This window comes from Rhinoderma darwinii, chromosome 1 (genome assembly GCF_050947455.1).
Source record: "Rhinoderma darwinii isolate aRhiDar2 chromosome 1, aRhiDar2.hap1, whole genome shotgun sequence".
Classification (NCBI taxonomy): Eukaryota; Metazoa; Chordata; class Amphibia; order Anura; family Rhinodermatidae; genus Rhinoderma; species Rhinoderma darwinii.
In genome coordinates, this window is record NC_134687.1 from 490,577,066 (window position 1) to 490,590,026 (window position 12,961).

The following is a 12,961-nucleotide window of genomic DNA, read 5'->3' on the forward strand; positions in this document are numbered from 1 at the left end:
CCGTTAGTCCCGTTTGTCCGCTGTAATATACAGCGGACACCTGCAGAATATGGAGCGGGCGCAGCAGATGAGCCGCTCCATATATACCTACCCCCCCCCCCCCGCAACATGCTATTAAGTCGTGGTGTGCGAAGGCGTTAATGCGCAGCGGATGGTGCAAAGTGAAAATTAACATTTTCCACTGATATGCCATTTTAATGCACAATACGTTGTGCCCAGTTTGTGCCGCTGAAGACAAATACCTCATACAATGTTGAGCGGGTTCTGCCGGATATATCATATCTGGACGTAAGCTGGTGTTTGGGCACGCTGTGGGGCTTAGAAGGGAGGGAGCGCCATTTGGCTTTTGGAGCGCAGATTTTGCTTGGTAATAGTTCTGTTTGGGGTTTTGCTGGTATTTCAGTTTATAATGTGGGGGTATATCTAAGCTGGGTGTGGTACATCAGGGTATAATCATGTGGTAAATAAATAATTCATAGATAAGTGGCCGGTGTCGCACTGATAAATGGCGCCCGATCTTATCCGCTTTTGGACACTGCACAATTTCTGTCACTATATTCTGAGTCAGAACTTTTTTTATTTTTTCAGCACCGGAGCTGTGTGAGGGCTTATTTGTTGCAGAACAATCTGTAGTTTTCATTGGTAACATTTTAGGGTACATGTGATTTTTTTATCACTTTATTAGATTTTTTTTGGCAAGCAAATTCAACTATTGTTTTCTTGTGTTCACCGTGCGCTATAACTGACATTTTACTTTATTCTGCGGGTCGATACGATTACCGTGATACCATATGTATATAGTTTTTTTATTTTTTGTGGAGTTTGCGCAATAAAATCACTTTGATAAAATTATTTCTTTTTTGTGTCACCATATTCTGAGAGCCATAATTTTTTTATTTTTCAGTCAAAAAAGTTGTGTAAGGGTTTGTTTTTTGCAGGACGGGTTGTTTTTATTGGTACTACATTGGGGTACATGCGACTTTTTGATCACTTTTTATTTTATATTTTGGGAGGGTTGATGACCAAACAAAAAAAAGGGATTCGGACATTGTTTTTTTTTATTCTTTTATTTTGCAGTGTTCACCGTGCGGTAAAATAATATTATAGTTTGGGTTGTTACGATACGGTGATAGCAAAATATGCGTATTTTTTTTTTTAAATTTCATTTTTTTCCTATAATAAACTTATAGGAAAAAAAGCATTTTTTTGTTTTTGCAACTTATTTTTACACTTTTATAAAACACTTATTACATTTTACTTTAAGACCTGTAGAACTGATAGCTCCTATAATACATTACACTACCTAGGTAGTATAACGTATTATAAACGGTCAGTGTGACGCTGAGAGTCACACTGACAGGAAGAATATGGGGATCAGCCTCCGGCTGGTACTCATAGGCTGCTGTGCATGGCAGACCCGGAGGATGTTGTATGGCCTCCGGTTTTGCCATGCAACCGACTGAAGCACCCGCAATCGGTCCCCGGGAAAGTTTGTTGTAGCAACAAACTTTCCCTGCGATCATGGCTCCGGGACCAGAGGCAGGGGTTAACAGCGCGATCCAGGTGTCAGCGCTACTCTGAGACACCCGGATGACGCTTTTAATACCCACCGTGAATTCACGTTGGCGCTGCCCAGAGCCCAGCAAGTGCCGACGTGAATTTACTGTGGGCAGTCGGGAAGCGGTTAAAGGGGTTTTCCCATGAGGGCCATTTATGACCTATCCACAGGATGTCATAAATGTCAGATAGATGCGGGTCCCACACCCATCTCTAAAACGGGGTCTCCTAACCCCTTTCTAGCTTTGTGTGTTCTCGCTGACTCCCGGCCACTTCCTGACTACATGGTCGGGAGTTACGGAAACAGCATAACTCGCTGAGCTACGCTGTTTCCATAACTCCCATAGCAGTGAATGGCAGTTACGGAAGCAACGTAGCATGCGAGATGTGCTATTTCCGTAACTACTATTCAGTTCTATGGGAGTTACGGAAACAGCGTATCTCAGCGAGTTTTGCAGTTTCTGTAACTCCCGACCATGTAATCAGGAAGTAGCCGGGAGGCAGCGTGAACACAAAAAGCTAGAAAGGGTTTAGGAGACCCCGTTCTAGAGATAGGTGTGGGTCCCAGAGGTGGGACCCGCTTCTATCTGACATTTATGATGTATCCAGTGGATGTCATAAATGTCTCTGCAATAAGTTCCTTAAGGGGTTTTCCCATCAAAGTATCAAAAGCTCATAGATGGCTCCAGATAACAACTCCCCAAATCTGGCCACAACCAAGAACTGAAGAAAAAGTTTGAAAAAGGAAGAGCATTAGGTTAATAAATTTCAGCACTGGCCTAGATAGAAGCTGACATTAGAAGGAACAGCTGGCGGAGGATCTAAACAGACTCTGTAAGGTCTGAGATCACATATTTACTCTATGGTATTCTAGAATAGACAACGCTCCAGAGTAATGTTACGACTTGTCGGATTGCAATTGTCCAATGACTTGCTCTACACATTAAACCCACAGGAGCTTTTAGGACATCCTATTCTAAATCCATAGGAATTAAAAAAAGCTTCCACTTCTTTGGGAAGACTTTCTACAAAATTTTGAGGTGTGTTTGCCTCTACATCCAGAAGAGCATTTGCGAGGTTAGACATTGATATTGGAGAGAGGTCCTGGCTTGCAATCACCATTCTAAGGCTGGATTCACACGAGTATGTTCGGCCTGTAAAGGACGGAATGTATTTCTGCCGCAAGTCCCGGACCGAACACACTGCAGGGAGCCGGGCTCCTAGCATCATAGTTATCTACGACGCTAGGAGTCCCTGCCTCTCCGTGGAACTACTGTCCCGTACTGAAAACATGATTACAGTACGGGACAGTTGTCCTGCAGCGAGGCAGGGACTCCTAGCGTCGTACATAACTATGATGCTAGGAGCCCGGCTCCCTGCAGTGTGTTCGGTCCGGGACTTGCGGCCGAAATACGTTCCGTCCTTTGCGGACCGAACATGCTCGTGTGAATCCAGCCCAATTCATTCCAAAGGTGTTCGATGGGGTTGAGGTCAGTGCTCTGTGCGGGACAGTCATGATCTTCCACACTAAACTTACCCAACCATGCCTTTATGGACCTTGCTTTCTGCACGAGGCAGTCATGCTGGAATAGAAAATGGCCTTCCCAAACTGTTCCCACAAAGTTGGATGCATACAATTGTCCAAAATATCTTGGTATACAGAAGCATTAAGATTTAGGGACCTAGGCCAACACCTGAGAAACAACCCCATAGCGTTATCCCTCCTTCATCAAACTTTACAGTTGGCACAATGCAGTCAGGCAGGTAACATTCTCCTTGCATTCACCAAACCCAGACCCATCCATCCATCTGACTGCCAGATAGAGAAGGGTGATTTTTCTCACCACGGAACAAGTTTCCACTGCTCAAGACTCCAGTGGCGTGCCGCTTTACACCGCTCTGACGTTTGGCATTGTGCTTGGTGAGGTTAGGCATACATGCAGCTGCTCGGCCATGGAAACCCATTCCATGAAGCTCCTTGCGCACAGTTTTTGGAACTCTGCCGTTATGGAGTCAGAGCTTTGGTGACTTTTATGAATTATGTGCCTCAGCACTCGGCGACCGCGCTCTGTAACTTTACATGGTCTACCACTTAGTGGCTCCGTTTCTGTGCTTTCTAAACGTTTCCACTTTGTAATAATTCCACTCACAGTTGATCGTGGAATATCTAGGCAGGACAAAATTTCACGAATTGACTTGTTGCAATGGTAGCATCCTATCATAGCAACTCGCTCGAATTCAACGAGCTCTTTAGAATGATCCATTCTTTCACAAATGTTTGTAATGGCAGACTGCATGACTTGGTGCTGGATTTTATACACCTGTGGCAATGGGACTAAATGAAACACCTGAATTCAATGACTAGGTGGTGTGTCCCAATACTTTTGTCCATATAGTGTATATTTATGTACATTGCAGGACTGTATGTAAATAAACAATTAAACTGCACTTAAACCCTAGGCGCACCACGACGCAACTGTACGTCCGGGTGGCCAGTGTCTTAGCGCACGGGGACGTAGTTACTTCGCAGTTCCCGGTGCGGTGCACACTGTCGGCGATAGTGTGCACCGGGAGGCCAAATGTCCGTGGCAGCTGACTCTCCATTGTATGCTGATCAGCGGCTTATTTCCGCTGATTTCGGCAATTAACCTCTTAATTGCGGTGATCGATTGAAATCGCCGCATTTTAGAGGTTTCTAGCACATCGGCAGACCTCACAATGAAATCGTGAGGTTTGCAGATGGCTAGCATGGCGACCGGAGACCAAGTATTGGCCTCCGTGATTGCCATGTACGGAAGCCTATCAGTACCAGCCTCCTGACAGGACGTCACTGCCATTCGCGATGCACACTGTCGGCGACAGTGTACATCAGGAACCGGGATGTCAGCTGTCCCTGACAGCTTACACTCCACTGTTGCCGATCAGCGGCTCATTGCCTCTGGCTGGTCCTCGTAGACTGTCAGAGTGACTGACGTCACACTCACAGCCGGAAAACATTACACGAATAGGTAGTGTAATGTATTCTAGCAGCGATCAGAGCTGCAGGTAAAAAACGAAAAAGTGTAAAAAGAAAAGAGTAAAAAAAAGTTAATACAATTTTTTTACAAAAAGTGTAACGACCCAATCTATAAAACTGTTATTTTTACCGCACGGTGAAGGCCGCAAAAAAACCAAACTAAAAACAATGCCAGAATCACTATTTTTTGGTCACCACCCCTCCCAAAATATAGAATAAAAAGTGATCAAAAAGTCGCATGTACCCCAAAATAGTACCAATAAAAACTACAACCCGTTCCGCAAAAAACAAGCCCTTACACAGCTTTTGTGACTGAAAAATAAAAAAAAGTTACGGCTCTCAGAATATGGTGACACAGAAAAGAAATTATTTTTATAAAGTGACTTTATTGTGCAAATGCTGCAAAATGGTATCGTTGTAATCGTACCGACCCGCAGAATAAAGTAAAATAATCATTTATAGCGCATTGTGAAAGCCGTAAGAAATAAAGAATTTTAAAAAACGCCAAAAATCACTGTTTTTTGTTCACCAAAGCTCCAAATAATATGTAATAAAAAGTGATCAAAGAGTTGTATGTACCAAAAAATGGTACCAATAAAAACTACAGCTCGTCCTGCCAAAAATAAGCCCTCACACCGCTCAATTCATGGAAAAATTAAAAAAGTTAGTTATGCCATTTGGAAGGCGTGGAGTGAAAAACTAAAATGGAAAAGCAAAAAAGGATCAGTCCTGCAAAGGTTAATGTCTATTAAAAAAATAAATGATTACCACATGTGGGGTACTGTCATACTCTGGGAGAGATTGCGTTACAATTTTAGGGCGACTTTTTCTCCTTTATCCCTTCTGAAAATTAAAAAAATTCAACATTTTAGTGGACAAAAATGTTTATATTCATTTTCACGGCCTAATTCTACTAAATTCTGCAAAAACCTGTGTGGTATAAATGCTTACTATACCCCTAGAAAAATTCCTTGAGGGGTGTAGTTTCCCAAATGGGGTCACTTTTGGGGTGTTTCCACTGTTTTGGTCCCTCCAGGGCGTTGCAACCAATCCAGCAAAATCTGCACTCCAAAATTCAAATGGCGCTCCTTCCCTTCTGAGCCCTGCTGTGGGTCCAAACAGCAGTTTATTACCACATATGGGGTATTTCTGTAATCGGGAGAAATTGCTTTACAATTGTTGGGGTGCATTTTCTTCTTTATTCATTGTAAATATTACAAATTTCTATGTTTTTTCAGAAAAAAAAAAAAAAAAAAGTCGATTTTCATTTTCACAGACTAACTACAATAAATATAGCTAAATACCTGTTGGGTCAAAACGCTAACTATACCCCTAGATAAATTCCTTGAGGGGTCACATTTGGGAGGTTTCCAGTGTATTGGCACCACAAGACCTCTTCAAACCCCACATGGTGCCTAAAATATAATCTAAAAATAAGCAGGCCCCAAAACCCTGTAGGTGCTCTTTTGATTCAGAGGCCGGTGTTTCAGGCCATTAGGGCACTAGGGCCACACGTGGGATATTTCTAAAAACTGCAAGACCTGGGCAATAAATATTGAGTTGCATTTCTCTGGTAAAACCTTTTTTTTTTTTTTTTATTACAAATAAATTTCGGCAAGAAAGAAAAAAAAAAAAAAAAAGCAAATTTGTCAATTTCCCCTCTACTTTGCTTTATTTCCTGTGAAACGCCTAAAGGGTTAAGAAACTTTCTGAATGCTGTTTTGAATACTTTGAGGGGTGCAATTTTTAAAATGGTGATTTATTGGGGGTTTCTAATATATAAGGCCCTCAAAATCACTTCAGAACTAAATTGGTACCTGTAAAAATAGCCTTTTGAAATTTTCTTGAAAATGTGAGAAATTGCTGCTAAACTTCTAAGCCTTGTAATGTCCTAGAAAAATAAAAAAAGGACGATCAAAAAACGATGCAAACAAAGTAGACATATGGGGAATGTAAACTAGTGACTATTTTGTGTGGTATTACTATCTGTTTTTTCAAGCAGATACATTTAAATTTCGAAAAATGCAAATTTTCTCTAAATGTTGGTGTTTTTCACAAATAAATATTGAATTTAATCGACCAAATTTTTCAACTATCATAGAGTACAATATGTCACGAGAAAACAATCTCAGAATCGCTTGGAAAGGTAAAAGCATTCCTAAGTTATTACCACATAAAGTGACACGTCAGATTTGAAGGAAAAAAAATGAATAAATAAATAAAAAAATCTGCTGTGCCACAAGGCCAAAACAGGCTGCGTCCTAAAGGGGTTAATGTATGATGGGCTCTTTTTTTTTTATACCACCTTTCCTTAAAAAAATAAAGATATAAAATGCATAGCTATTTTACTGTCAGAGGCTTGATCTACCTCTTCTATGTCTCTCTGCCTCTGTCAAGAGGATTCTGCTGTTTACTACTGGTGCTGGGTTAACCCCTTAATGACCAAGCCATTTTTTTTTAAAATATCTTTATTTTGTTCTACAGCAATACAAAAAGGGAAAGTAGTACATACAAACATGTAATAAGAAAAAATATGCAATGCTATAGATACCCTTGGTGGGAGAGGAGGTCGGAGGGAGGGGGGAGGGAAATGAAGGGAAAAAAAAATAATAAAATATATTAAAAAAAAATAAACAAATAAATAAAAAAAATCATAATAAATAAAAATAAAAATATGCCTCTTATCTCCATCTTACTTGCTACTCTGAGACCTTACCCTAGCCTATAGCCAGGTTTGTTCCCATTTAGCGATGTTGTTGGCATTGCCATACCATACCTTTTTATATTTCTTGATTTTACCAACCAAGCCCAGCCAGTTTTGCAGTGTTGGGTGAGAGCTAGACCCCCACAGTCTAGCAATCAGAAGACGGGCGAAGAAGAGCAATTTCCCCAATAAAGCTCTTTTGTCCTTTGACATCTGCAAATCGCTTAAATTGCCCAAAATCAGGTACTCAACCTCTAATGGGACAACCAGTCCATAAGAACCGCTGATCTCCGAGCAGATCTCCCTCCAAAATTGGGCTATTCCAGGGCAAGCCCAAATTAAATGCAAAAAGGCCGCCTGAGGGTGTTGGCAACGTAGGCAGAAAGAGTTTGCCTTCAAATTCATTGACTGTAGGGATATAGGCATATAATACAATCTGTGCGTTATATTGAATTGAACCATCCTATGGGCGGCAGTGAGAGGGACCGTGCTAATACTCCTGTAACAATGCTCTTAGTGACATTCATCCTTTGGTCCTAAATCTCTTTCCCATTTGGCTTGTGCTCTAAAGTGAATTTGCTTTCCAAATGTGCTCATAATAGAGCGGTAAATATGTGAAAGTGATTTTTTCCTTTGTGAAACTACTAATAAATAATCAATTACCCTGTGAGATTCCAGTTGAATCCGTGCTACATCAATTTGCTTACATGCGTGCTGAATCTGGTAATATCTAAATAAATACTTCTCTTCAATACGATACCATTCTTTCAAGTTATCAAAAGTGACTATTTGTTTATCCATAATAATCTGAGATAAAAAAAAATCCCTCTATTTTTCCAGAAATTTATATCCGGAATTGTCCCAAATTCTCTAAAATTATATTTATCCCAAATTGGAGTAAACTTGAGAATTCCTTTAAAACCTAACATCTCTCTCAGTGCTCGCCATGAACGGGACAACATCAGACTCAGGGGCCATTTATTCAGTGGTTCCATCTCCAGTAGGCCTGTCTCCAATAACTCAAAAATATTTCCAGCTTTCTTTCCCAAGCCATTTTTTAAGTTTTCCATCGTCGCATTCCAAGAGCTATAACTCTTTCCTTTTTGCATCGACATAGCTGTATAAGGTCTTGTTTTTTGCAGGACAAGTTGTATTTTTTAATAGCACCATTTTGGGGGACATTATTTATTGATTAACTTTTATTAACTTTTATTTGGGGGGAAATTTCGCCACTCTTTTTCGAGTCTTAAATCTACGCCGTTTACCGTGTGATATGAATAACACAATAACTTTATTCAGCGGGTTGTTACGATTGCAACGATACCAAATTTGTATCGTTTTTGTATGTTTTACTACTTTTACACAGTAAAAACGCTTTTTTTTTCAAAATTATTAGTTTTTGTGTCTCCATATTTGAAGAGCCGTAACGTTTTTATTTTTTCGCCGATGCGGTTGTATGAGGGCTTTTTTTTTTGCGGGAAGACTTGTAGTTTTTATTGGTACCATTTTGGAGTAGATGCGACTTTTTGATCACTTTTTATCACATTTTTTTAAAGTCAGTATTCACAGAAAACAGCAATTTTTCCATGGTTTTTTACGGCGTTCACCGTGCGGGTTAAATAATGTAATAGATTTATAGTCGGGGTCGTTACGGACGCGGCGATACCAAATATGTGTAACTTTTTAACTTTATTTTGTTTTTTTAATAGTAAAGTAGTTTGTAAGGGGAAAAGCTGGGTTTTTCATATTTTTTTTTAAAATTAACTTTATTAAACATTTTTTTCACTTTTTTACTAGTCCCACTATCCCACTAGGGGACTTTAATATGCGATTCTGCGATCGCATTTATAATACACTGCAATACTTTTGTATTGCAGTGTATTACTGCCTGTCCGTTTAACACGGACAGGCATCTGCTAGGTCATGCCTGCGGCATGATCTAGCAGGCATTCACTCCAGGCAGACCTGGGGGCCTTTATTAGGCCCCCGGCTGCCATAGAAGACACTGACACTCGGCGATCGTATCAATGTAGCTCGCTCCCTCCCTCTCTCCAAAACCACTCAGATGCGGTGCACGCTATTGCGCACCGCATCTGAGGGGTTAAACGGGTGAGATCGATACTAATATCGATCTCACCCGGCAGAGCAGGGACGCCCCCAGCCCTCAGCTGCCTCTGACAGCTGAGAGCAGGGAGATCTGACAGCTCCCTGCTCTGTTTACTTATTCCGATGCACGACGTAAAAAGTCGATGGCATCGGAATAAGGCCCGTTAGTGACCGACGTAGAAACACGATGGGCCGGTCACTAACGGGTTAAAAGGTAACTAAACATTCAACAAACTTCTGACAGGTCATAGTGACACGTCAGAAGTTATGTTTGGTGGGGTTCCGAGAACTGACACCCCGACCAATTGCTTTAAACTAAGTGTCAGAAGTGCTAGCGCGAGCGGTGGTCCGCTTCGTTTCTGTTCGGCTTTATCCGGAATGCCGATGTAGCGGTGTACGTGATCATAGGCTTTCTATTGAGTCCGTACACCGCTACATAGATTTCCGGAAAAAGCCAAATAAAAACTAAGCGGCCCAGTGCTCACACGAGTGCTTCTTCCGTTTCCTTTTAGCGATTGGTAGGGGTCTCAGTGCTCGAACCCCCACCAATCAAAACTCCTGACATGTCACGATGACATGTCAGAAGTTTGTTGAACGTTTCGTTACCCTTTAAGGCTTTTATGGAGATGCATTTTAGCCATATTAACAAAGAACACCCTATTCTTGTCTAAGATTTAATTTTTAGGTATCGAATCCACATAACTATCAAACATATTTTACATTTGGTAATAGGAAAAAAACAGTATAGGCCCATAGACATCCACGGCACCATATTATGGATCCGTAATCTGGCCGTGTATATAAGGGTATGTTCACACTACAGCGTCCGTAACGGCCGAAATTACGGGGCTGTTTTCAGGAGAAAACAGCCCCGTCATTTCAGCCGTAACGGCATGTGCAGGCGCTTGAACGCCGCGTCCAATACGGACGTAACTGGAGCTGCTTTTCATTGGAGTCAATGAATAACGGCTCCAATTACGTCCCAAGAAGTGACAGGTACTTCTTTGACGCGGGCGTCTTTTTTACGCCCCGCCTTTTGACAGCGGGGCGTAAAAAAATGACCGTCTGAACAGAACATCGTAAGACCCATTCAAATGAATGGGCAGATGTTTGCCGACGCTATTGAGGCGCATTTTCGGACGTAATTCGGGGCTAAAACGCCCGAATTACGTCCGTAACTAGTGTGTGTGAACATACCCTAAGACTCTTTGAGGAAATCACTAATAAATAGGCAACTTCTTGTCCTTATTATCAAGTATGGCGTCAGAATGATAAGGGAGCTCCTTCTCTATGAACTTTGCTTTGTTGAGGTGGAAACATGTCACAACTTTCTGCTGCAAAGTAAGATAAATCACAATATAAACAAGCTTTTCTCACAATGAATCGATACAGCAAACTAATTTAACACTAAAGTTTCTTCCAAAACACAGACAATCATTATCAGCAGCTAAGGCTTCGTTCACATCTGCGTCAGGGCTCCAGTCGGACGGAACGGAGCTCCGACTGACAAACGGAAACCAAAGGTTTCCATCACCATTGATTTCAATGGTGACTGATCCGGCGCCAACGGTTTCAGTTTGTCTCTGTTGTGCAAGGGTTACGTAATTTGACGGGATGAATACCGTACTCTGTATTCATCCCGTCAAAACGTCGGAACCCTTGCACAACGGAGGCATATTGAAACCATTGGCACCGGATCCGTCACCATTGAAAGCAATGGTGATGGAAACCTTTGGTTTCACTTTGTGTCAGTCAGAGCTCCATTCAGACGGAAAGCTCCGACGCAGATGTGACCATCCCAAATTATTGGTTCCAACCTTTCCCAAAAAATGTTAATCTTATATTGTTATAATCATTTAGTAATGAGTTAGAATAATAATTCTCGGCGGATTATCCATTCACTAGTCCAGAGAAGCTGGGTGACCACCTTTTAAAAAAGAGCCCATCGATTGCCACCCAGCTTATCCGGAAAGACACAACTAAGGAACAGCTAAATAGAAGATTTTAGCAAAATACTTTGAGTGACCGAGTGTGGTAATTGTCACACGGCCGAGAAGAATTTTGGAGCACGTCTCGTACATTTTTTAACCAATGGAATACGTTTTCATTGATGTGAACATTAGTATCATAGACATAATGGTAATTGGGGAATCCACCTCAATACCTGCCGACATAAGAGAATTATTGTAGATTTAGCGTTTAAGAAGTCATTATCGGGGGAAACAGAGCAGGTGCTAGTCACAGACTACTGATACATGACATTATTACCGCAGCCCCTTTCTTTTGACTAGGATCACACACTCCGTTTTGATGCAGTTTTTGGGCTCTGTTTTTTGAGCCAAACACAGAAGTGGATACAAAAGAAAGGAGGCGCATCAGACTTTAGTTTATTCATTGCCTTACTTTTGGATCTACTTCTGTCTTTGGCACAAGAAACTGAGCAAAAAAAAATAATAAACTGCATCAAAACTGTGTGTGTGTGATCCTGGCCTTTAGGAACCTTAGGGGTCAGAGTTCATGGACTGATGGCATGTTGTGACGAGTCCTTTCACCTTTAGCAATTGTCGCTATTGGTAATGATGTCGATGACCAGTTTTACATTTTTCCTTCTCTTCTGCACATTGGAAACATTGAGAAACCAGTAAGTACAGGACAGGTCTGTAGGAATTATAGACTGATCTGATCACTGTGTCTGCTCCTGGAGCTGTATTACTACAGTGGGTCTACTACATGTGGCTCTGCAGCAGCTGCAGCTGAACTACAACTCCCAGTTCGTCCTGTTACCGCTGTCACTGGGAGTTACAGTTAGTTCCCCGACCGCTGGAGAGCCACATGCTGCCGACCTCTGCCCTGGAGCACGACACATTACGATCCATAGGATCTTGCTCCCAGTTTAGGGAAGGTGTAGTAGGTGAGGTGATGGCTCCTACCTCCACAGGCTCCCCCGCACAACACACAGAGGACCAGGAGCAGCTCCTCCAGGGGCCCCATCTACAGGCACGAGTCCTTCTGTTCTGCAGTAACCAGCGGGCGCTCTCAGGGCAGTGCCCGGCTCTCCATGTCTCATGTAGACGCTGAGAAGTCGCTGGGACGTGCAGACTGAAGGCGTCTGTCCGGCTCCTCACACCACCAATTCAAATGCAGGTGACAAACGCAACTTATTTCCGGCTTCTTAGCTGCACGCAGGCCACGCCCTGTGCCCAGGTAGGGAGGTGCCCCTCCTCCTGCAGCGGCTCTCTACCTGAGGAAATATTGCAGAATCCAGGATGAGGTCATTGTCACGGGGGCCACTTCATCATATACCCAGTGTAACAAACGCAGCACTCCAGTACATATACATAGATTATGCGGTAAAGGCTTGATAAGGTGTGATGTGGTGCTGAAACTGGTGAGATCTTGTTGTGTTACAATATGGAGGGCAGAGGGTGGTGCCCTGGGAGCTCCCTAAGCTTTCTGCCACATGAGGATAGCAGTACTATGTGGCATGTGATGGTTGGGGACCCTGGTACAGATATAGAATCCAGGTGCTTCAGGTTAAAGAGAACCTTTCACCTCCCCATACATGTGCAGCTGAGTGC

The 12,961-nt window shown here is 42.2% G+C and overlaps 1 protein-coding gene across 1 annotated transcript in view; it reads right to left on the bottom strand.

The window, feature by feature from the left end:
* Positions 1-12,537, bottom strand: part of VSIG10 (V-set and immunoglobulin domain containing 10) — a 56,227-nt gene extending 43,690 nt beyond the window's left edge. The window contains exon 1 of the mRNA XM_075854776.1: positions 12,314-12,537. Coding sequence (XP_075710891.1) covers positions 12,314-12,374 — 61 coding nt within the window. The 5' untranslated portion in view covers positions 12,375-12,537. The remainder of the gene's footprint in view (positions 1-12,313) is intronic.
* Positions 12,538-12,961: the final 424 nt, after the last annotated feature.